This window comes from Phalacrocorax carbo, chromosome 1 (assembly GCF_963921805.1).
Source record: "Phalacrocorax carbo chromosome 1, bPhaCar2.1, whole genome shotgun sequence".
Classification (NCBI taxonomy): Eukaryota; Metazoa; Chordata; class Aves; order Suliformes; family Phalacrocoracidae; genus Phalacrocorax; species Phalacrocorax carbo.
The window spans coordinates 57,038,325-57,063,727 of record NC_087513.1 but is presented as its reverse complement, the minus strand read 5'-3'; the positions used below and the strand labels follow the sequence as shown (position 1 = coordinate 57,063,727).

General features: G+C 50.8%; 1 protein-coding gene across 2 annotated transcripts; it reads left to right on the top strand.

Annotated features, from left to right (window-relative positions):
• The first annotated feature begins 6,457 nt into the window (after positions 1-6,457).
• MGAT3 (beta-1,4-mannosyl-glycoprotein 4-beta-N-acetylglucosaminyltransferase) lies at positions 6,458-24,965 on the top strand. 2 transcript variants are annotated; one of them, XM_064454044.1, is made up of 2 exons: positions 6,458-6,714; positions 23,400-24,965. In XM_064454044.1, the coding sequence occupies exon 2, from the start codon at positions 23,401-23,403 to the stop codon at positions 24,907-24,909; it is 1,509 nt and encodes a 502-aa protein (XP_064310114.1). In that variant the 5' UTR covers positions 6,458-6,714; position 23,400; the 3' UTR covers positions 24,910-24,965. The 2 variants fall into 2 exon arrangements, with proteins under 2 accessions (XP_064310114.1, XP_064310123.1); XM_064454053.1 differs by lacking the exon at positions 6,458-6,714 and adding an exon at positions 22,083-22,303.
• Positions 24,966-25,403: the final 438 nt, after the last annotated feature.

The following is a 25,403-nucleotide window of genomic DNA, read 5'->3' as shown; positions in this document are numbered from 1 at the left end:
CCCCAGGGAACAGACCTGCACAGCACTGCAGTGCTGTGGCACTGGGGCTTTTTCTCCTCTGTGGGTGCTGGTCGTGGCCAGCATCAGCAGCACCAGGGGTCACCCCAGAAGATGATGGAGGTGAAGATTCATCCAGAGTGAATGGAAACAATAAAATAAAACACCTCCAGACTGTGGCACCAGGCAAAACACACCAGCATGCCATTTTCCTTCCCTCACATCATGGTAAAGTGACTCTAAGCCATGTCTCAGTACGCCCAAGGACACAGCTGCTGCTGCACTGGATGGGACTTGGAAAGAAGGTGTTTCTCAACATATCGTTGTTTTAGCTGTGGTTATTGCCTGGGAAACTGCTGGGAGGAAATGATGTGCCTGGAGACACCACGTCCGTTGAGTAATGTGACATGGAGATGCCAAAACTCAGGTCTGGAAGGGGCCCTGGGGAGGATTAAGGATGGCAAGGCTGGGGAGAGCATGTGCTGGTTTTGTCTTCTCCCTCAGCATCCCTGTGGGACCAGCACTTCCTTCTCTGATGTGTAGGCACTGCTCCATTTTAGGGGATTTGGAAACTATACCCAAGTGACAAATGAGAAAACCCCCTTTGCTGCATCGTGCTGCCCCTCCTTTCCCACAGTACTTCTAAGCCCTCCCCAGGGAGCTCCCAGAGGGCCAGGACAGCAGCAAAGCGAGACACAAGGGGCACACGAGATGGGGAGGCAGCAGGCTCAGAGAAGTGGGGAGGTAGGTCAGTTTGTCCTGAGCCTGGTTAAGCAGGGAGAAATACAGCGTTGATGCCTGCAACACTGCGAATTGGGGTCCAGAGAGGGGTGACAGGTGACAGCTGAGGGGTGGTGTGTGTGAGGAGTGGGAAGCATGATTCACTTTTCTCCAGGCTTTTTTTCCCCTCATGTTGTGATAATTATGTTTGCAAGACCAAGTTAACACTCTTAAGTGTGAAGAACAAAACTCAGCCTTCCGAAGGAAGGAGCAAACTGCATCCCTCCAGGAGGACACCTGCTTCTTGTTGACCACAGCAACCCGCCAAAGGAGGGCTGCAGCACCCAGCATCTTCCCAGAGCCCTTCCACCCCCTGTCATTGCATCACTCGTAGAGGTGCATTCCTTTTGACTTCTCTTTCATCTTTGTTTTGGCCAATTCTGCACACTGGGAGAAAAAAAAATCCTCTGGTTTATTTGGTTTCCAAGGCTGAATGGTAATGATTTGTTGGCTCATGTGTCCATCAATGGGACAGGTGGCAGGGACCGACCCCCCCTGCAATCTGGAGGGTGCAGGCTAACCTGAGCTCAAGCAGTGACAAGAGCTAGAGAAGCAAAGGCAGGTGACGTTCTCCTTTTCTGTTTGCTGTTGCTCCTGAGGGGAAGACACCAGAAAACGCCCAGCCAGGCAGCATTTCGTCTGCAAGAAGAGGTTTGCTGTCACATTCAGAACAGGTGAGTCAGAATAAGAGTACCCAGCGGCACCAGGGCCCTCAGTACCCTCCACTGCTTATATGCAATTGCAGTTAGAGACCTCTTCTGCCTTGCTGCAGAAATGCCTCTGAAACCATTTCTGCATGTGCTTTTTCTTGACTGCATGGTGGGGTTTTTATCAGCTTTATGTAGAAACATACTCTGTTGCTGCCAGGCCAAATTTTTGCTCAACTTTTCCTCACCCTTCTTCTGACAAGCCACCACCGACTTGCTATTATTTATATCACAGTTGTTCTTAGAGGAAGTGATGGAAGCTCCAATACATCAAGTGGTCTAAAACCATAGCAAAATATAGCTCCACGCTAAAGAGTTTGCGGTCTGGAGAGGCCTGACGTTAGCCGGTACAAGTGGCATGACCTGGGCCAGGCAGGACACTGGTGGCAGCAGCCACCCTCACCTCCATGTCCACCACCCAGGGCAACCGTGCTGCGGCTGCTGCTGTCCTTTGCCCTCCCAGCTGTGGAAAGATCAGATCTTTCATGCTGCCCAGAACTGCTCTGTAGTAGGAGATGAGGACGAAACTCGATCGCTTTGCCTTTAAGATTGCAAACTGAAAAAAAGCCAAATGCATTTCAGAAAATAATCCAAGGAGCAGGGCTGCCAAAAACCTTGAGTGAGAGCAAACAATCCTTATCTGGCAAAGTTTTACATTTCTTAACACCAGTGCAAGTTTAAAGGCATTTTTTTGTTTCTGTTACACACAAAGCACCTTTTCTGGGTGGCTCCTGTTATTAAGGTTAGTCCATGAGTATTTGTATTAGCACTTGCTCATCTTCCCACTTGCTCAACTACAGCCTGATTGCTGGAAATGGTGATTGCCAGTGACTGTAAATTTTTTTTTTTCCAGATCTGAGGCCTCAGAGAACTCAAGGAGGAGATAAATATCATGGTCTTATGCCATTTGCCTGGTGACCGATGATAGAAATGTCACTTTGTTATTTTCCTCCCCGCCACCAGCAGTGCAAAATGAACAAGGGCATCGGATTTCAAGACTGGTTGGCTCAAAGGAGGACTTTGTTTGCGAAGTCTAGCTCCAAAGGGTGTTAAAAGGACTGTAATCCCAAAGAGGAGGGGAAAGAGGTGACCTTTTGGTGATCTTCTGGGGAAAGGGTGACAGTGAAAGTTCAGCTCTGCGACCATTAACTCGGCTCTGTAACTGGGTGTGATGGAGTTAACCAAATGTCAAATGACTTCCACACAGGGAGCCCGAGAATCACTTATCAGCAATAGCCACATGGTGGAAAAAAAAATCCAGGAAGTGTTTATAATTTCTCTTAGGAAAGGGACTGGCAGAATTACCTCTTTCTGTAGGAGCAAACCCTTAGGTACAGCTTCTTAGATGTGCACCAGGTTCACCCAGAACCGATGGAGAAGCGCCATTACACCCCCTGCCTTTGGCTGGCAAGTTGGAGCTACCCGGCTCCACTGGGGTTGGTAAAGCCCAGCACACGCCTGACACCCTGCCCAGAAGCTCTCGCCCACACCACCCACATTTGGTGCTGCTCAAGAGGAAGAAAATAGGGCCATGTCACAGATCCCAGCCACTAAAACCTAAAAACCCACAGAGAACAACGTTTTGCTTCAAAGCCTTGCACCTGGGAAGGCAGTAGCACGGGGTGGGGAGGTGCAAATCATCATGGGGCTGAGCGCATCAACATGGAGTCCACCTTGGCTTCAGTCGCAAACACACAAGTGTCTTGGTTAGCAAACAAGCTGAGCTGAGGGCTCAGTTGTGGCTGGGCGGTGTTTTATCTCACTCCTTCCATCAGAGTTCATTTGCATGCAGAGGTCTGGATTTTTAGACCATTTAAGGTTAACTCATTGCAATACATTAATCAGCCGCTTTCCTGGAGGAAAGTTGGTGCAGGGTTAGGGAGCACAGACAGCAGAAGTTGATCTGCCAGCGGTGGGACGAACGGTCTCTGCCACATTCGTGGGTCGGGTCGCTGCACACCCAGGACATGCCCGAAGTGCGCTCAACTCCTTTGCAGCCTTCTCAGCCCCACATGTCATGCCCTGAGCTCAATCCCTCTCTCTCACCCCAGAGAGGGGCAGGAAGCGTCACATGCCATGCCAGGAGCAGTGTCCGGCTGCCCCACGGCCCGCAGGGGCAGGCTCTGCTTTCTTCCTCTCTTCCCTCCCCTATTTCAGCTCATCATGGAGCTCATCCGAATTGCTTTGCTTTAAGATTATTCCTTCCTTGCTGCTGGGTTTGGTTGAAATTGGCCGGTGGATTCAAACTGTATCGTGGGCGGCTGATAGACAGGCAGATAGACAACATGATTGCAAGAGCTTCATTTCTGTAAGAAATTGGGCTAAAAATGACTCCTTATCCCAAGGGAGCTTGTCCAGCATGTCTCAGACTGAAGTATGCAAAGCAGAGAGAAAACACTACAGAGACAGCAATGGTTAGGGTGCTAATTCAAGACTCACAGTCAAATTTCTCCCCTACCACAGCCTCTCTGTTTGGCCTCCAGCAAATCACATAATTTTTCTAATCCTCTGTTCCTTTTACATAAAACAGAGCCAAAGGTTTGGGGTTTTTACCTTTTGGAGAGGGTATGACAGCTAAGTGAATTAGAAATCATGAGGTGTTTGGATACTACTTCTAAGCCTACAGCCACAGTCTGGTGCCATCAAAGCACATAATACCATTCAAAAAAAAAAAAAAAAAGAAAAAAAAGACTTCTGCTGTCTGGGCCCAGCCCACAAACCCAGAACCACATGGGTCTGGAAACAAGGTCCCGCTTGGGAGGAGGTACAGATACGGCTGCGCTGGGGTGAAGGAGGTACCAGCATTCTATTGCATTTGGTAAGGTACTAGGGCACACTGAAACAACAGCCTTCTGCATCATTCTGCTCTGGGGGTAGCCTGGGGAAGAAGAGCAAAATCTTGTCTGTCCTCACACAAGGATTTAAAGGCGAAGCTAAAATCCCCACACACAATTTTTGCAGGGTGTAATACAGGGGCAAACACCTCCAGGGAGATTGCGAGAGCCTGTCTCTCTAGTTAGGAGTGCACGGTGTGGCAAACACTGTTTGTCACAGGACAGGGGAGCTGTGGTATTGCAGCTGCCTCTCCATGCGCAGGGATGTTATTCTGCCTCTAGATTTGTGGTCTGATGTTCCTGAACATTTTCAATCTCTGGGTGAGCCCATAACCTTTCAGTTTTATCAGATTAACATGGAAAACTGTTGGCTGTCTTCAAACCTCTCCAGGGATAATACTTGAAGCAAAAGGATAATGTTTTGCATGAGAAGGAGATCCAAAATAGCAATGTTTTCTTCCCATTAGTGCCAACCACCCTTTCTGTAATGGGTGTTTGCTGGCTGGGGGAAATGAATCGGTGATTGCTGCCCATCCCTAATAGGATTTATATTCCTAGAGCTGAAATCACCCACACAAGTAAGGCTAATGCCATCACTTGCCAGCCCTTTAAAAAAAAAAAAAAAAAAAAAAGCAGCTGTGGACTCAATGCAAATTGAATCATGGCTGCCAAATTCCCCCTGGGGATGCAGGAGCTGAGGGCTCCTTTCAAGCCCAGTTTTTTTGGCTAGTCCTGGAGACCATCATCCTGTGGGTGTGCAGCGACTTCGTCCCGGACCCACAGAGATGGGGATGATGTTGTCTTGCCAGCACGTTCCCACAGATACGCTATTGCTGTCATCGAGATGGAGCCTTTTGGTGCCCTCAAGGACTTGTGCAGGTGTGGTATTGTGTTCTGCCACAAAATGACCTCCCTCATACGGTAACAACTTCACTTGCTGTATCATTGTCTTCCTCTTCCATCCTTGCTCCCTTCCCTCGGTACTTGTGCAACACTCCTGAGGCACTTCTGAATCCAGCTGATCTCTGGCTGTCTTTAGTCACCCTTCTAGCTGAGCTTGCAAGGGGCAGAAATTCCCCTTCACTTATGCTGTCTCTTTGCCTGAGCTCTGACACAGTCTTCATCTTGGCCTTAAAACTCAAAATTAGGGTGGCCCTTTCCCAAGAAAGCCCTCTCCGGTACCAGCTAGGTAAGATGAGGAGAACAGGCAGAAGATCAGGCCGTAGGGCAGACTCTTGTGCATTCCCATTGGGGTGCTGCAAGTGCTGCTCAGGAGAATGGGTGGCAGCAGTTTAACAGAGCCACTTCTCCCCTTCTCCCCAGCAAGCTGCCCAGCTTGCCCATCTGGTAAATGGCAGGATGGAGGGGTGTTGGCACCAACGCTTTGTTTTTAATGTGCTGTTTTTCTAAATTCCCATCAAATCACAAGGAAGGGTGTACTCTAGTTCTGCTTCCTTTTGACCTCTTGTTAGCTCTCGGCTGCGTGGGGTGAGGTCCCACACTTACATTTCAGCATGTTTGCTGCCATGCTGTTCGGCTGGGGGTGTGCGTGCGTGTTTTGGTTTGGCTTGCCTTTGTTTTCCTTTCCAAAGATGGGCCCGATGAGGAAGAAGGCAAGGAAAAGTTGAATTAAGGCAGCTTTTGCGGTTGGGGAGCAGGATCGAGAGTCAGCAGACGCAGGTTCTATTTCTGGCACCGCAGCAAAACTTCCTGGATGTCGCTGGGCAGGGCAGCTCGCACATCCCCACCTCGCCTCTCCTCCCTCCCGCCAAACAGCGAACGCTCCTGCCCTCCCTCGCCCCCCGGGGCACGGAGAGGGATGCTGCCCCGCCGGCGGGGGGCGGCTCTGCCACAGGGCTCCGGGGCGGCATCGCGGCTCTGCCTCGACCCCGCAGCATCCTTGGGGGGCACCGCCTGGCCCGGCACTCGCTACCGCAACACGCTCGATAAAGGAACCCCGGCCTCCCCCCGGACCACAGCTCCCACCCCCCCGGATCCCCCCTCCAAGGCGCTCCTTTGTGCGGGGAGGGGGGGGGCGGCCGTGCCGTGCCCCGGGGGGGGGCGGGCGGCGGCGGCGGCCCGGGGGGGCGGGCGGGCGCGCCGGGGGAGGAGACAGGCGGGGAGGGCGGCACAAAAGGGGCTGCTGCAGCCCTGCCCGCCGCTGTCGGCGGGGCTCGCCTCGGCTCCGCATCGCATCCTTTCCCGCGGCCGGGAGGAGGTGCCGGGCCGCTCCGCTCCGAGGAGGAGGAGGAGGAAGGCGGCGGGGGGCTACGGGCTCGCCTCGCCTCGCCGCGGCCGGCGCCGAGCCATGCCGGGGGGCGGCGGGCGGGCCGGGGGCGAGCGGCAGCCTCGCCCCGCCGGGGGCCCGGCGGGCACCGACGCTGCGCCGGCCGGGGGTGAGTGAGTGGGAGGGAGGGGGGGCGGCGGTGGGGCTGGGGGCGGCGGGGAGCAGCGCACAGCCCCCTCCATCTCTCCCTCCCCCTTGGAGCCGCCCCGGGGCGGTGGGCGCTGCGGGCAGCGGCGGGACCCCCTCCTCCCCCCACCCCCCTCGGTCCGCCCCCCACCCGCCGCCGCTGCCACCTGCAAGTTGTGCCTCGGGCCGGGGGTGCGGCGTCATCCCCTGCCGGAGAGGCTTCCCCTGCCGAGCCCCCACCTTCCCGCTCCTTATTTATTTATATTAGTGTTATTTTTTTAATTCTCTCCCTCCGCCCCCCCCTCCCCCCCCAGTCCATAATCCCGGCATCCCCTGCTAGGGAGCATCGGCGCTGGGGAGGAGGGAGGCGATGCTGCCAGCCCCCTGCCCGCAGATGCGGGCTCGCCAGGGATGGAGGCACCCTCCGGCCGGGGCACTGCAGCGAAGGCCCATCTGCTGCCCATGCTCGGCTTGTGAGGAGGGCACGGGCTGGGGATGTGTGCCAAGCCTGCAGCAAGCGAGAAGGAGTAACAGGAGTGCGTGTGTGGGAGGGAAAACACATACAAATAGATGTGTATGAACATCATCAAACGTCCCCTCTCCCCCTGCTCCATCTCCATGTCAGATTGCTACACTCCCCTTGTTGGGGGCTGGTTGCAAAGGGATGTGGGCAACCAAGTTCTCCCCACTCGTGAAGGGCTGTCGGGTTGTTTGTGGGCTGAAAATAGCTGTGTGTCCTGCTGGAGTGGCACAGGCAGGCGTAGCTCTGTCCTTGTGAGAGTTTCACTCCCTGGGTGAGCGTGACAAGGGTGATGGGGAACGTTGCATCTGCTGCAGCTCTAGACTTGCTCAGACAGCTCAGCAAGGGGAGGGAGTGCAGAGTGGGATGGAGAGAGGCTCCTCTCAGTGCCTCAGACCGTAGTTTTCCTCTGGGAATTTCCGCAGACTGCGTTTCCGTAAGCTATGCCTGGAACACTCGGGAGCCCTGCCTGTTTCCCATAGCTGAAGCTGGGGTCTTGCACCTCTCCCTTCCACCCTAGGACAGAGCTTGGGTCAGGAGAGAGTCTGCCCTGTCTCCAGTACAAGGTATTGGTTTGGAACACCTCCCCTCCCAGAGAATAGCCCTCCAGTTAACTCCAAATCCCTCCCCTTGAGTGGGAAGTTTAAGCCAGTGAAAACACTTGGTGGCACCACCGCTAACAAGTGTGACTTGAGTCACCAGGAACCTGCAGCCCCCTGCAAAGTGAATTTCAAATTTCCGCCTACTCCTGCCCCTGTGTCCCCCACCCTGGCAGGGTGTGAGTCAGCAGGAACTCTTCGGGCCCCCTCCTCAAAAGGTGGCTCTCATGCTCTGTAGATCCCACCTGCAGAACTGGTGTTTGAGTCCAGATGCAGCCTGTGACTTAGGAATTAGTTGCAAGTTCCTGTTGCTGAAGCCTACTTGTTGCCAGCTATTCTGGGAAGAGCTGAAATCAAGCAGGACCTGCCATTGCTTGACCCTCAGACAGTGGGGAGCCATCTCAGAGAGGAGGGAAAACCAATGGGCTCCCCCCCCCCCCCCCCAGCATACCTCCAATTTCCAAAGCTCTCCTAAACACAGCTGTAGTGCCTGTGCTGGTTTTTTTCAGCCTCAGAGGTAGTGCTGGGGTGGGAGAAGCACAGTCCTGTAAGCTGTTCCTGGGGAGCCTCCAGCCTCCCTGTGGAGATACAAAACAGATTTTAAATGAAAGCTGTTGTGAACCGCAGAACAGGAGCGGAGCTGTGATTCTGCCACTGCGTGTCATAAAAGTCCCTGGAAGATTTATAGCCCCTTTACACCCTCAGGTGATTTTGCAGTAGTGGTAAGAAATCCACTGCAAGGTATAACATTCCCTCCCTGTGAGGAGTCTTGGTTATACCTGCATAGCTTGTTTATTAATGCCCTGGATATGGCAATTATATCCTTAGGAGAGGGGTGGGATTCTGGCTAGCTGCAGGTGAGTTTTCTCACCCTGCTCCTAATGTGATGGCCCAGCTGCTGCCTTTTGTGCTCACACACGTCTGGTGTGAGGTGCTGCTGATCCTCATCTCCCTTGGAGGTGCCCAGAGCATGAGGCACCATTTCCAAACTCTGTTCAGAGACTGAGCTGCTTTCTGCCTCCCTGCAAACGCTAAGGTTGGAAAGAGGTGCGTGTGTGGTATGCAGGGGTTGCTTCAGCAAGGAGGTCAGGAAGAGGAGGTGGAAAATAATGCATGTATTTGTATGGATGTTAGCTTCAGGGGATGCTCATAACTGTAAACATCTATCTAGAGTCCTTGTGCCCAACACGAGGCAAGCATAGCTGGTCTGGAGGGTTGCTGGGGCTGCTCTGTGGTTGCAGAGCCTGCTTGACCTCAGCCAGGTGCACAGCAGCAAGCACAGATACACTCGGTATGTTTGCCTGGGGAATGTACCTATGAAGCTTGTGTGCTCATGCGTTTCTCATATGCCTTGTTTACCTTTCTCCTTCTCCCATGTGCAACTGGTTAAGTATGGTGTGACTCTGTGGCCTGCCAGGTTGGTGTAATGTGCTTATTGCCTGTCTTAAAGGGATGCTTGTGTGACAAATGTGGGTGGGTGTTTGCTGGGTGCTTGTTGCCATGCACATAGGGTCCTGCCAGGTACACTTACCATGGAATGCATGGACTTTTGTAGAGTTTATGCTTAAATAAATCCAGTGTTCATTAGCAGTCATTCGTTCAGGAGTTGTTCAGGACAGTGTGTGTAGGTGTTATTGTGTGTGTTCAGTATGTGAAGGGCACCTTAGGACAGGCGAGTTTCTCTCTCTGTCCCTTCCTTGCTTTTGCCTGCTGGTGAACAGAGATAAATTCCATCTCAGGGCAGGGTTCATAGCTGAGTTTTCAGCTTGCTCTGTCTGAGTTTCCTCCTATCTTGAGAATAGTATCTTTAAGGTGCACCTGCTGTCACAAATTGACGTTTCCCCCCCTACCCCTGCATTGGATCACAAAGGTGGAGGAAGGAAGTGGGGGAATTGAGTGATGGATAGATGGAGCAAGCTGGGCCAGCATTCATTCCTAAAGGCTGATTAGGTTTTAGGTGGGGTTAGTGGCTCTAAAATGAGCCCTTTGTACATTGTTGGAATCTGTGACCCAGTCAGTGGGATGTAGCTGGAGGAGGTGGTGCTAATGAAGGCTGGTACAGCTGACAATAGCTCCAGCAGAGAAGGATGGCAGAGGGGGTACTGACTGGCACAAGAGGCATCTTCACATCTTTAGGTCAGTGTAAGGTGTCTGAAAGGGCTGGTTCACACTATCAGCCCTGACTGTAGAATTAGAAGAGTGTGGCTAGTTGTCCCCACTTGCTTTTCCCTACTGTTACCCATCGGCTCTGCCACAAAAGGTCAGGCTGCATTGCATTTGTCCTGATGGTAGGATAGCGTCCTGTAGTACTACCACAAAATGTTACAATGGCATCAGAAATTTGGGGAAGGTAGGCACACGGGGCAGTGCAATGCAAGGGACATGGGGGTATGCCTGAGGAACGCCAGCTGTTCCTCAGGCATTTTCGAAAACATTTTCGATGTTCTTGGAAAGGTGGTGATACATCTGCAGTGCACACGTGGACTGTGCTGTCAGGTCAGTGCTGCAGACTAGCCTTGAGGAGCCTTGGCAGAGCTATGTGGAGGGGGCAAGGCTGGGATAGTGGGCAGCTCCAGGTCAGGTTTGGGGTGCTTTGGTAGAGTTAGGCAAGTGTGTTGCTAGGGCTGGGCTGTGTGGGTCAGGGTTGTGCTGCAGTAGCAATGCTGTACAGGGTGCCAGGACTAGATGCTTGTCTTAGTGGCTAGGGCAAAGTTGCAGTCACAGAGCTGCTGAGTTCCACCTTCTCTTGGACAAACTGGAAACAGAGGTCGTGTGCTGGAACAGCAGCGTAGGGTGCACAAGAGCACTCCATGCCTCTGTCCCTGTGAAATAGACTCTGGTTATAGCTCTCAGGAAGGCAGAAACATGATTTCTTTACCTTCCCTTTCTGGCTTTGTGCTCCTCAAGCTCGTCCTGAAGCACAACAGGTACCTCTTGCTCTTCAGACCTCTGAATATCTGGAACAGGACAGGTGTATTTGTGTGCTCAGAAACTTGCCTGGTAGAGCTGATAAGTGAAAGGGAGTGTAGCACTGTGCTCTGAGCTCTCATCAGACAGGTTGAGGGAAGAAGCATGAAGGGAACTGGCCGCTTTACAAAAAGCGAGGGCTTGTACTTGAGCCATGACCTAGGAAGTGATTATTCTGTGCTTCAGGATAGCAAAAGTTACCTGAGCTGCTTGCTGTGAGGGCCTTGGCCTTTCATACTGAGTAACCCAGCCCAGCTGAACAGGCAGCTTGATGAGCTCAGTTAACATTCCCTGTTTCCCCAGCTAGGGCTGTGTCTAAATAGGTGCTTTTTTTCTTCCAAAAACTTGTCCATGGCTGTGGGGTATGACCAAACTGAGCTCTGTCAGCAGTCTTTCAGCCTGTAATGCACAAGCTGCAAGCAGCAGGAGAGGTGGATGTGGCTGTCCAGAGGGGGAGAGGCAGTGGGGGCAACCCTTCTTCCTGAGGCTCATCTCAGTGCGTTGCACTTTATGGCAAGGTTTTTTTCCAAGGGCCTCAAAGTAACCCATTAAGCTTCTTTTAATTAGGCAACACCTTACCTGGAGGTAAAAAGTCTCTCTCCCATTTCCCACCCAGGGAAACTGAGGCATGGACAAGGCAGCAGCATGCCCACACAGGGGCTCAGCAGGGGAGCAACAACTGAAGCATGACGCTTCCTGTACTTGGTTTGCCGCCGGCCATCTCGGAAATCCCAGAGAAGGGCTGGGTACAGGTACTGAGCCAGGGGTTATCGATAACTTTCTAGTCACTGCTTGGGTCCTGCTGCCTTTTTCACTGCAGATACTGCCGCCTCCTTGATCTGCTGCCCAGTCTATGATCCCAGTTCCCTGCTGCCTTTCCCTAGGAGAGTGCCGTTTCCCCCTCGGTGTGTAAATCCTTACAGGTTGGGCCAAGGTTAGTAAGCAGAATCAGACTCCGTCATCTCTTTGAGGCTTTGGTTTAATTTTTATCTTGGGATATTGCTGCATGTGTCTTACATGATACCAAAGCTGCAGCAAGCAGATTTGAAGCATACCGAAAGACTAATGCAAATTAGACCCGCTGCATAACGGCTTCAGCAACTGTGAAACCTGTGATCTAAAGGCAGGTATGTACTACGCTGACTTTATCTGTGTTAGGATCCCCTGTCTTGGCATACAGATCCTGGAACTAAACAGAAAGCAAGAGAGACAGCGTGGTAAAGAGACATGAAAGGGAGTCTCTCCTAGATGCTGAGCCCTTTAAGAAAGAAGAGGAAGGTAAGCTAGAGCCCTGATATTTTAAGCTGGTTGTGCTGAGGCTGGAGAGAGGGCTATGGCAGCACTTTCTATTCCCCCTTTCCCTGGCACAAATGCTTCTTGCTGGGCAGCAGGGAAAAGGAGGACAACGGAGGCCTGTGCAGACTGAGCATGTTGGTTATGGACAGCTCTCAAGGCTGCAGGAGCCAGGAAAGGTAGGGCTTTGGAAGAAGGGTTTGCCTGTGCAGGGGCTGAGAGCCGATGGTGCTCACGCTATATGAGGAAGTCCTGGTTTTGTGGAGCTTGTAGTACAAGGGCCAGCTCTGAGGCAAAGAAAGGGCAGGGTAAATCAGGAGAACGGTGCCCTAAAGTGATCAGTGTGAGCTGCAAGCTGTTCTCTAATGACCCCATTGCTGAGGGAAATCTTGGTGGCCCTGATATTCAGGGAGGCAATATCTCCCAAAGGCAAAGAGTGGGGCAGAAAAGCAGACTGAGATTCTGTCTGCTTTCAGCTCAGCCTTTCCTGTATGTTATTTGTGCTAGCAAGACTGTTCTTTCTTTACTGCCTCCAGAGCATTTTCAGTTCCATTTTCTCCTTCCCACCTGTACCAGCAGTCTTCTCCCTACCTTGCTGTGCCAGTGCTGTCCAGCTGCAGCTTTCGCCCACTAACCACAATTGACGGCAGCAAGATGTACCAAGCAGCCTTGCCTGAAGGGGACATGATTTGCTTGTGTGTTGTTTTTTTTTTTTTTTTTCTGGGGCCATGTGATTGCTCTGGAGAAGAGGTGGGTTACTGGAATTGCTCTTTCCCCATTAGCCCTGTGTCCCCAAATACCTCCTGTCGTGCTGGTGTTTGGTGCAGGCCTGACTTAGGAAGTAGCCATTGTGCTCTCAGATATGTGCTATTGGCACAGAGCCTCCATGGCCTCAAAAACCCTATCCAGCAGCAACTCTTGGAGCAAAGGTTGACCACACCTGCATTCAGCTTGGCCAGGGGGATGATGGGATTGCTTTTGCATAATTTAGCAGTCTCTTGAATTATTTATAGTGCAGTTGTGCTCTGGAACAGAGTCTTCTTGCTTCCCGTGCATGCTGGGGGGGAGGGAAGTTTGTCAGGCATCCAGAGTCTATCACTTAGTATTGAGGAAGTGCTGTGGGCTTCCTTTCTGCCCATGTTTGTTCGCATATGCCTCTGTGTGGCTGAACTGCCCTAAAAATCCAGTTCTGGTTTCCATATCACTCAGGAGTGTGATACTGTGGAGCATTTCCATGGCTTGGGACTGTGCAAGAGGTTTCTGAGTTCAGAGCCTTGTCTTTACTGTAAAGAGATGGTGTCAGCCTGGAGACAGTGAATCTGGTGTTCGGATTTGTTCCCCAACTCAGTTACAGTGCTGTGCTGTGGGTCTGGGGCAGGGATCATCAGGACTACTCTCTAAAATATTCAGAATCTTGAGCATTTTTTTCTTTCAAAGGCCTGTCTTGTCATGTCAAAGTGGTTTTTAGCTTTGGCATGACACAGTCCATTGGACTTTACAAGAGATCATCAGGACCTGAAGACGTGAAAGATCAGGTGGTTGAGCAGCAAACTGTGCAGCAGAAATTCCCATCATTTCTCAGTGATTAAACCGTGAAGAGCAACCAGTTGAGGGCAGAGGGAGACTGGGGCATTTTTTTTACAGATTCTTTCAGCAGAGTATTGTGAAGAACTGGGTGGGCTGAGCACCCACCCCAGCTACATATGAGCTTAATGCGCTTTGGCCCTCTGCCTCTGGCAGATTGCTGTGCCATGCAGATAGGCTGTCCCACTCCTGCCCTGCTTGTCTTGGTGACTTCAACATGACCACAGCTCCCGCCCTGCATTGCACATCCTTCTTGTTCATCACGAGTTTTCATGGTGTGCTTATGCATTGTTTTGTCTTCCTCATCTCCTTTCTTTCTTACATGTCTGTGGCAGCTGACTTATCAGAAACCATTAAGAGTTCAAGATAAATATTTGTACTGAAGACCTGAAAGTGGAGGGAAAGGGCTGAGGGTGGAGAAGGAGAGGAACTTGGCCTCTAATCAAGTGATCGTGGCAGTAAACTGCTGTCTACTGTACTATTAAGCAGAAATGCTCAGTTTCCCTGTTTATCTGCACAGTGTTGGTTTGTGGCTTTTGCATTTGGGGAACAGTTGGTCAGACAGTCACCATGTGTCCCTTCAACAAGCTGTGCTGTCCCACCTGGCCCTGACCTGGTTCTCAGCTTCAGACTGAAACAAAACCCATTCTTTCATCAAATGGTTTTACCTCTTCTCAGAGATGCCAGCAACTGGTTAAATGCAAAATTCATCCTCATCCTTCTCAAGAAATAAGACAATCTAAGGAAATAATGTGAAGACAAATGGTCCCAAAACCTGTGTGATGTCTAGGCTGGCATTTGACTTCACTGATGAATACTAGCTCTCCCTTTTTCCCCATAGACCTGCTCCCAGTCCTTTCTGCTTGGTTTAATCTGGAGATCAGGGTACTGCTTTGCTTAGTGAAAGGGAATGTTTGTACAGAAGTAGTAAACATATTGTTGAGACCCAGGCCTGCTGCAATGCCTGTAAACACGATCCAGCCGTCTGTGGGAGGCAGAAGAGAGATCTATGTGACCCTGAGTTAAGTGCATTAGGAGGCTTTTGATTTCATTCTGGGAAACTGCCCCTTTTTGTGGTGCCATATGCCTGTTACTGGCGTAGAGCGTTACTGAAGATTTGATTTGTGTGGATTTAATCCGAGGGGCTGTGATGCTGCAATTGGAAGGATTACATAAGCAGGGGGTTGACTCTGCAAGCCAGAGCCTGAGGTGCTCTGCAGAGCCCCCGAGTCTGTGCCTTTTGTCCACCCCAGAGGTGGGAGTCTAGGCTGATTCACTTCTGCCTTGGGGCAAGGCATTGAAGAGCTCTGCCCATCAGTGCTTTCTTTCTGAAAATAATAACAAAGTGAAGTGGCAGCGGGGAATCCAGGCGGCACTGTGTCGAGGTCTTGCCTAAGTCTTGAAAGAGGAAATGAAGAACAAAGGCAGAAGTGACAAATAAATAAGGGTCTGTTCTTGGTCCAAGAAAAATTCCCAAGGGTTTGTGCAATGTTCTCAGGAAGACGTGACACTCCCAGGGCTGGAGTTAGCTTTTGAGAAATAAAAGGAATGAGGAAAGAGGAGAGAGAATGGTGGGGAGGAGAGAAAGAGGGAGAGACACCCTAGAGAAACCTCTCAGCATGGAGTCAGGTTTCTCTGTCTGTTCCTGGTGAAGAGGGGTTAATGTTCTTTGCATGGGATTGGCTGGTCACCAGACATTCAGAGAAGAGGGGGATCTGGGGGCTGCCAAGCAGGACCCCTGTGGCCTGAAAGGAGGGGAGGAGGGGAAGGAAGAAGCTGGGAAGGCTCTTCTAAACAGTAATAGATCTGCTACTGTGGGAAAGTGAGTGCACTGCCAAACCCCAAGTGGTTGGTGATGGATGGGGGAGGAAAGAGGGCGGGGATGGAGGGCCAGCTCTTCTCCATGGCTGCTAGGATCTTGCTGCTGTTCCATGGCCCTTCTTTATTGTCTTCCTGGGGTTTAACTAATCCCCTCCTCGATCTGTCTTGGAGAGCTTTTATCCTGGGGATGCACAAACAACTGCCACCCGCTTCAAAAATAGCTGGAGGCAACGTGGTTTCTGCCTGCCTGCGTGGGTCTGTGCTCTCCACCCATCACCATGGCATCAAGTGCTTCTTGCCTCCTTCCTCCTTTAACGGCCTCACTCTGGGCCCATGTGGCACCCACCTCACCTTCTTCTGGGCTGTTCAACCTGCATCTCCCTGTTGCTTAGGTTGTCACCCAGTCCCCAGTCTCCTGCTTCCCTTTGCACAGGGTTTATGTGCATGGTCTGGCTCGTGTCTGCCATGTGCTCTTCACCCATGGGCCCTCAGCTCCAAGGGTAATCTTGATGGCCCATTTTGGTGCTCTTCTCAGGATTTGTGACTTGTACTCCACTTGCTTGGCATAGGTGGCCTGCCTGCCAGGGTCTGCTTTGAAAGCAGTTACCTGCTGCTGCTTCTTCCAGATCCCTCCTTGAGATGTGCTCCTTCCCTGATGCTGCTGGGAGGAGTTAGTGAGCTCATGGTAGTTGAACAGTGCTTAAAGTCCTGTAATTTTGAGTGTCTGAGGATGTATCAACATGATACCACAGTTTTGGTAAGAAGCGAATGGGTGAAATAATTCAGAAAGTTTCTGCTGGTCAGCTGCTTGTTCCCATGCCTAGGCATTTTTCTTGAGGTTTATTTTTAACCCAGTTAGATCTGCTGCTGATTTGGCTTTACAAAGAAGACTTTCATATGATTGACAACTTGAATTCATACAACTGACAACTGAGGGGTGGTGAGCTGTGAAGGTGGTGAGTGAGGGGAGAGAACCTATGAAACAACAGCCTGTGTTACCACACGCCTCACTTGAAGTCTCTGAAAGTGTAATTTTCTTTTATCCTCAGACAAAATGGTTTTGTCCTATCTCTCTCTGCAAGACACCAAGACTAGCTGGGAGTTCTTGCATGCTTCTTTGATTACCCCATGGCCTGTCTGAGGACATAAATTGCCTTCTTGTGTAGTTTTGTCCCTTTTTCCTTTCCTATTCCTTGTCTCATGATGGAGCATTCCTTCCCTGTAAGACATCAAAGCCAAGTAGCAAAAGAACTAGCCAACTCCATTTTGCAGTGCTGTAACCACTGCTCACTTGAAGCAGTGAGCAGCAGCAGTGTTGTATTTGCCTGAAAGGCCTTGCATCCTTGAGGTGTGTGTGTACTGCAGAGTGCAATGAGCAATGCCTCAGCTCGCCCTCTGATGTCCTGAGAGACCCCATCTTGGAGCCAAGTGGTGATGCAATCTCCAAGGCCATCACAGCAGTCTTCGTGGAACCAGATATTTTGAGGAGAGAGTAAGCAGGGCTGAGGAAGAGTCATTCCAGGATATCGGGCATAAGCAAAGGAGAAAAGAGGATAGAAGAGCTGCTTCTCCTTTAGTGGAAAGAGCACCTAGACTGGTGGTGCTGAGAAGTTAAAACTGGCTTCTGAGAGCATCTGAAGGATTAGTGTTTGAGGCATCCCTGGAATCATGGAAATTCCTATGGTGAGTCTGGCTTTAGCTGGAGAGAGGAGATTAGTTACAAGGGAGCCCAGTACAGCTGAAAGATACTGAGAAGAATATTTGTTAGATTCCAATGGAGTTGGAAATCCAGCTTGAAGTTTTCTTTAGCATGCAGTACTGTACCCTTGTGATGTCCAAGTACTAACTGGATAAAATTAAATTGGTGTTTCATAGGCCATTATTGGATTTCAGCAGAGTTTTCTAGTCTTCTCTGAGCAGATCTTTTTAAACTGGGGGCTGGAGAATTATATAATTATGCTGCTATTAGTATTATGGTAGTTATAGTAAGAACAATCTGTTCAAGTGAAGGGTTCTATAACGGACTCTGAAGGTGTTCAGATGCTGGTCTATTTTGATGACTTCTGGAAGTCTTGAGCCAAAATACTGTCAACAAAGACCACTCTATCTCCAGGTCCTGTGTGCTCTGTATGGAGGGTAAGCGCTGCTTTGTCCCAGTGTGTAGAGCTATCATCTTGCTGTGGCTGGTGATGTGGCATCTAAAATAACCAAGGCTTAATCCACCAAAGAGCAGGACAAGACGCTTGAGAAAACAGTTAAAACAGCAGAAGCCTATGGAAAGTGTGGAGTCCAAAGGTACTGTGCTTCCAGGAATTGAAGAGGTGAGATGCCACAGTGCTTAAAAAGCTGGAGGCTTTGTATTGCATCTGTCTTGGTTTTTATATGCAGCAGATTGTAGCTATTGGCATGGAGCACTTAGGTTTCCTACAAGAGCATGTGTGAAGAGAGACACCTGTTTTCTCTTTGACCACAGATGCTTCTGGTCGGTTGAGGCCTAGCAAGGCCTTGCACACAATTCTGAGGTTTGTAGCTGACATGATGTGCATCATGTGTCTGCCTTTGGTGGGAAGGGGAAGGCAATGCCTTGGTTTCTCAGCTGTGCTGCCAGCCTCATATTATCCTCGTGTAGATTCTTGGCTTGATGACACCCATTAATGGTGTGTGGGTGGCAGCTCTGGAAATTAAATGGATGCTATGGTGGCACCCTATTAAATGTGCTTACCTCCCTGTAGGAAGGGAGGAAAGATGCTTAGGGCAAAGCCTGGCTCTCCCTTCTCCTGACCTTACTTGGAGAGTAACTGTGCTCAGTGTCTTGCCACAACTGGTGGTGCTGGCAGCAAGTCAGTGGCACCTTGTGCTCAGCTTGCCTTGAAGCTGCAAAGGAAATGCATAGCATGAGGTATTGCTGTTTTGCATTAGTGCTGTGGACAGCAGCTCTTGAAGGTCGCAGAAGAATGTTGTATTCCATCCTTGAAACTTGAACGGAAGCTGATATGGACCTGCTTTTACTGTTACTGCCAGAACTTCCTGCTGACATCCTCCTAGAGCCTGGAAACACCATGGCATCATTCAAGTGAGAGAAATGCTGAGCCCTAGCTACCACCTTCTACATCCAGTTTCATTCCACTTTGCCTGCTGTCCAGCTATGTAGGATAATCTTTTCTTCCAATCCTTAAGCAATGCGCAGTCCCGCTGTCCCTGAGCTAGTCACATGTCAGTTGTAGACAAATAGTAGGTTTTGTAGTTTCTCTTTACCTCTGTGGGTGTTTGCAGGACAAAAGTAACTTGAGATTTGAGTGTTTTGAGGTACTGTGATCCTGATGCATGTTGTAATTCCTTTGCTCTCTGGATGGCAGGTAGAACTAATACTTCCAAAGTGTGGAGCCTGTTCATTTGCCTCTAGCTGGAGCAGAGAGAGAGTTTGGCCCTCAGTGTGGAGTGGGGGATGGAATTCATGTTGGATTTTAATCTGCTGTGAGAAAGCGATTCTAATTTGAATTATTGCTATGTGTTGAAGTGTCTGAGTGATGGGCAAATATGTAACTGCATGGGTGTTGTGGGGTAACTTTAGGCAAAAGAAATTAGCATCTCTGTATCAGGGGAAAAAACCAGAAGCTTCTACTCTGACTCGTCCTCACAGCAGCTTTCCTCCTGTAGCCACAGGAGAGGTCTAGGGAGTCTTGAGTCCCATGCCCTAATGAGACGGAATGTGGGATATCATGCATCCAGTTGCCTGTTGCATGGCTTCTCGCCAGGGTCCCCCAGAAAAGAACACTAGGACTGGTGAATGCCAGCTCTTAGAGGTACATATCTTTCTCTCTGGCTCCTTGAAAAACCAGGAGATTTCAGAATGGTATAAATCAACTGGTCACTTGATATAATGGCAAAGTAAAATGGTAACAGGTGCCTGGGGATAACTCGTATGCATACCACTTCTAGCTTTCCTCCTTCTGTGAAAGCCCTTCCCTTGCATGGTAGATGCATACTTCAAGCAAGGAAATATCAAAGGGATCCCTTACAAAAAGAAGCTTTCAGCTTGTCTTGCTGAGACTGAATGTTGCTGAAGTGGTTTATAACTGTGTGTTCCCTAAAGAGCTTTGTCTTAATGGAGCTGACTGTCCATGCTCCTTCTGGCTTTTTCTTCTACTTGAACATTAAAGCATTTCTTGCTGTTGTTTTTAACCTGACAGCAACTTGATCACTCTCCCTGAGATAAAGTTGACTTTTTTCCCCCCTCCTCACTCAAAATTGTCAGAAGGGAAATATCTTTTCTTGCTATTTTCTGTGTTCCTGGTAACTGATGGCTGCTTTGTGATAGTGCAGCTGGGTTCTTTTATGACAAGCTGAGATGTCTCCCTGACTGGTACCTCCTTTCTCATTTCCAACACACGTAAATATTCTGGATGGGGAAGGTGGGTAATAACATCTTCCTCCTCTGCTGGCCTTTGTCTCCAATTAGCTACTGCTCAAAGACACATCTTTCACTGCAGTGCTGATCAGAGGATGTGGGAAAGGATACGTGACTGATGGCTTTTAGCATCTCAGCCCACCCAAGGGTGCATGAGTACTCTCCACTCCCTGGTGGAAGAATCCATGGCATGTGAGAATGGAGGTGGTTCCCAGGGAAGCAGTTTTGAAGAGGACACAGCTTGCTGCTTTGCTTCCCTCCTTTTAGAAGGGGATAGGGAATGTGTTCATGTCCCCACTCCCTAACAAAGGCAACTGAGCAGTGAGAATTGCCTCCTGGGACATGCCAGCAGTAAAACAGCAGAGGGTACTGCAGGGCCAGCTTGCGTTGGCAGAGCTGCAGGGGAGGGCTGTGCGCACCAGCCTGGCTCTCCCAGGCACAGACTGCAATAGCAGGGAGGCACTCAGCTGTGCATGGGCTGAGATTTGCCAGTGGGTGAAGAGCTGCGTGCTAAGCCTGACAGATACTCATGTATGCAAATGTCAAATGAGGAAAACATGGTTTACTTCCTAAAACCATGTGTCCTGCTATGTTGACAAGGCAGACCACATCCCAGAAAGTGAAGCAGTTTGCTGAATGTCACAAGTTATGACCTTTTGTGTGGGAATTTACCATGGCATGCGGACAATTGCAGCCATCTGGGAGGATGATGTGCCTTGTGCAACTCCTTTAGCACCTGTCCTCTGTCCTGGGTTGGCCTGGAGGAAATAGGCTACCCTGCATTTGTATGTCCTGTAGGAACTGGAGTGAAACCAGCATTACCTGGCTAGTAATTACCATTGGGATTGCCTTATTGGAGCAGGCCAGCCGTTCATCTTTCCAGGGTTTCAGCATCTGAGTCACAACCCGATGTCTGGAGGTAATGTCTTAGAGAAAGCGCAGGACACCTGATCAGAGAAACATGTACTAATTTACCAGTGAGGGACATTTTCTCCTGACAGCCAGTCACTGCTAATTTAGTGTTTTCAGCTCCCTTGTGCCCTTCTCTTCCCCACACTTCAAGACAGAGCAAAAACTGGTGACATGCAAGGAAAAGGCAGCGGATGCTCATCTACCTTGCAAGTGATTTCACTGCTACAACAAGATGTTAACGGAGCCTTAAAAAACAAAAAAAAAACCAAACCACCAAAACAAACCTGGGACATGACGAGATGCTTCTTGGGGGCCCCCTGTTTTTTCCCCAATGAAGAAAGCTTGACAGCAAGCCCCAGGATGGTCCTTTGGCTTTGACCAGGAGAGCATCCAGCCCCCAGAGATGGCCTCCCACAACCCAGGCCATGACTAGGCATGTGAGGACAGGCTGTGGGGCTGTGGCAGGTGGGTGCAGGAGGCAAGGGCCCTCCCCCTGTGTGGTCCCCTTAGGAGAGCCTGCATTTCTACTTCCCAGCCCACCTGGCAAGATGGCCTCCTGGGTGTGCACAAAGCCAGGACCCTGCCTTGTGTAATGTCCAAAGTACAAAAAAAAGTAATAAATATTAACAATTAAGATCATAGTCTCCCTTTTGGTTTTTTGGTTTTTTCTTTTAATTTTTTCTCATTCCCATGGCCATGTCATAACTCTTCCACCAGCTTCAGGCCCACAGTCCCCCTTTTCAGAGCTTGATGGGGGACTCCTCATGGTGCCACCTGAGTGTAAGACACTGCCTTGGTGGACAGTGGTTTCCACTAAAAGGTGACTGCAAAGTGTCCAGAAACACTTGTTGCTGAGGTGTAAGGCATAACTGCAGACAGCTACTCTACCAAAGCCTGTGTTGGAGGCATCTGTAGAGAACCGGATATATTTTGTTTTCGGGAGTTGCTATCTGTCTAAATGCTTTATGACTTTTCACTTTAGTATTACATTCTCTCCAAGTTAATCAGTAAACATGCTTTGCTGTATTTCACTTAATACCCACTGAAGCGATGGGAGTGGACTGGGTGCTTCTTCCTTCTGCACCTGCCCCATGACGTGTTGGCTGTGAGGAGCCAACAGGGAGAACCCCTGCATAGGGACAGGTGGCGTGGGGTGGCTCCCTGTGCCCCCCCCAGGAGCAGGGACTGCCTCCTGTGAAGGCGTTGCTGGCACTGTTACATGCTGGGTGGGAGGGTTCATAAGTGATGGCACAGGGTGTGTGGTGCCTCTCAGGACCTCTGGCCCCAGGAAGGGGATGGTGCCAGGGTGGAGAGCTGCCATGGGGGAGCATGTCATGGAGGGAGCACGGCGGTGCATGTAGTGTGCGTGGGGCTTGGAGGGTGCCTTTGCTGATTCACCTGCTGCTGCATGGAGGGTTTAATGCTACAGGGAGGAGAGGATAGCCTCTGCATTGCAAAGGGCTTTCAGGTGACCTTGTTCCCCTTACCACCTTCACCCAAACCTTCCCTTCCGTAAACTGCAGGAGGCAAGCACCTTTTCTCTTTTCCTTGGCAAAACATTCGGTGAGCTTAATTTTTTTCCTCTCTTCTCCCCCCCTTTTTTTTTGGGCTGTAGTCTTCAATTACTTCTCTACCTGACAGCAGCTCTATGTTCCCTGCCTGGGCTGGAGGAGGGGAGGTGGTGGAGGAAGAGGACAAAGGCAATAAATTGTTTTGTTTGGAGGGAAGGGCTCTGCACTGCTGGTTTACTGCTGGCCTGACATGGGTCTGTCATGAAGGCACAGTGTTACCAGTGGAGACAGCTAGGTGTTTATTTTAGCCACCTTGATCCAGATGCAAAAAACCCTCGGCATCTGGTCCACAGAAAATGAAAAGCAAAGGGCAACATTTGGAGATAGGGTGGGCTTTAGAAAGATGGGAGAAGAGTAAAAGTGACAGAACCTTAATTTTTTTTTTCGTCCTGTTCTGTGTGTGAGCTTGGGTAGCATTTCCTAGGAACAAGGGGGTGTTTTAGGGCACGTGTTGAGCAAATGCTGAAAAGATCTGGGGAGCCTAGGTGTTTTCTTGGTTCTGGCAGCCTGGCTAATGATCTGTCCTTTAAAATTGCCCCTCTCACACCGGATATGTTTCAACCCTGTACCTCCTACTCCCTCTTGTCCCTCCTGCTCTCTCTTAATCTTCCTCCAGTCCCCTGGTGATGCAGGGTATGAGGAGGCTTACTTTCATTTTTGTTTCCATCAATGAACAGGGACGAATCTGCCAAGTGCAGTGAGTTCTCTAGATCATGAATTCCTGTTATTCTTTTTACCCTGCCACCAGTGCCTTTCTTGTCTTTGTGAGTTTATAAGACTGATCTAGCAGAGATTCAGTTTAGTGTAACCCAGCAGAGTATAAAAGGCCCATGGAAGGGTGGGGGGAGTAGTTCTTGGATTCAAGTCTCGAAAAATGCATGCTGAATTTGGACCAGCTTTCTGCCATCCCCAACCTGTCGTCTTACTAGTGGTAAACTTTTTACACCTCAGTAACTATTGAATGTGACTTTCCTTTTCATGGCTTTTCCACAGGATGAAGATGAGACGCCATAAGCTCTTTCTGACTCTCTGCATGGCTGGTCTCTGCCTCATCTCCTTCTTGCACTTCCTCAAGGCCCTTTCCTATGTCACCTTCCCTCGGGAGCTGGCTTCGCTTAGTCCCAATCTTGTCTCCAGCTTCTTCTGGAACAATGCCCCCGTCACACCTCAGGTCAGCCCTGAGCCAGGGGGAGCAGAGTTTCTCCGCACACCCCTGTACTCCCACTCCCCCTTGCTCCAGCCCCTGCCTCCTAGTAGAGCCAGTGAAGAGCTGCACAAAGTTGAGTTTGTGCTGCCAGAAGACACGACAGAATATTTTGTCCGTACCAAAGCTGGCGGCATTTGCTTTAAACCAGGCACCAAGGTGTTGGAGAAGCCACCTGTGGGAGGGCGGCCAGAGGAGCGAGTGGATGGTGCAGCCTCAGGGCGGCCAGCTCGCAAGCCACTGAGCGCTAGTGGGACCAAGCGGCGCAAGTGGGTGGAGTGTATGTGCTTGCCAGGCTGGCATGGCCCCAGCTGTGGGGTCCCCACTGTTGTCCAGTACTCCAACCTGCCCACCAAGGACCGCCTTGTGCCACGGGAGATCCCCCGGCGGGTCATCAATGCTATCAACGTCAACCATGAGTTTGACTTGCTGGATGTCCGCTTTCACGAGCTGGGAGACGTGGTGGACGCCTTCGTGGTGTGCGAGTCAAACTTCACAGCCTACGGAGAGCCGCGGCCCCTCAAGTTCCGTGAGATGCTCCTCAATGGCTCCTTTGACTACATCCGCCACAAGGTGCTCTATGTCTTCCTGGACCACTTCCCCCCCGGCGGCCGCCAGGACGGCTGGATTGCTGATGATTACCTGCGCACCTTTCTCACCCGGGATGGCATCTCTCGCCTCCGCAACCTGCGCCCGGATGACGTCTTCATCATCGATGATGCTGATGAAATCCCGGCCCGTGATGGCGTGCTCTTCCTCAAGCTCTATGACGGCTGGACGGAGCCCTTCGCCTTTCACATGCGCAAGTCGCTCTATGGTTTCTTCTGGAAGCAACCAGGCACCTTGGAGGTGGTCTCGGGCTGCACCATGGGGATGCTCCAGGCTGTCTATGCTACCGATGGGATCCGTCTGCGGCGCCGTGAGTACTACACCATGCCTGGCTTTCGGCAGTATGAGAACAGCACAGGACACATCCTGGTGCAGTGGTCGCTGGGCAGCCCTCTCCACTTTGCTGGCTGGCACTGCTCCTGGTGTTTCACCCCAGAGGGGATCTACTTCAAACTGGTGTCAGCTCAGAATGGGGACTTCCCCCGCTGGGGTGACTACGAGGATAAACGAGACCTCAACTACATCCGGGAGTTGATCCGAACTGGTGGCTGGTTTGATGGTACTACACAGGAGTATCCCCCCGCTGACCCCAAGGAGCAGATGTATGCTCCCAAGTACCTGCTCAAGAACTACCAGCGGTTCCGCTACTTGTTGGAGAACCCCTACCGAAAAGTGGAGGGTGCTGGGTGAGGCCACAGGGACTTGCGTGGGAAATCAGAACTTCACAACAAAGGGAAAGAATCGGGTGTTTTTGTCTGTTCCTTTCTTTTTTTTATTTTCTTTGGTTCCAGATGGGGTGTGTCATTTCTCCAGGGTCTCTGCCCTCCCTCCCTTCTCTTCTTCCCTTCATCCCACAGTGATGCCTGGGGACAAAAATTCCTCAGTCATGTGAAGGGAGGCCTGGGCCGGAGGAGAGATGTTAGGGACCTACTCTGGTAGTAGCCTAAAGACTTTCCTGCATCTCCCAGACCTCTCCTGCTGGCTGGAGAGAATCTCTGCAGCCAGCTGGCAGATTTTCCTCCGGGGGAGGCTGGAAGGGTCCCATGGGGAGAGAGGGCAGCTGTTCCTGTCCACCCTCATCCTTTGTGGATTGGAGCAAGCACAGATGCAAGCCTGGGCTATTCAGTGAGCGTGTGAGTCAGCAGGCACAAACCGATGCAAGTGGTCACGTGTGCAGATGTGTG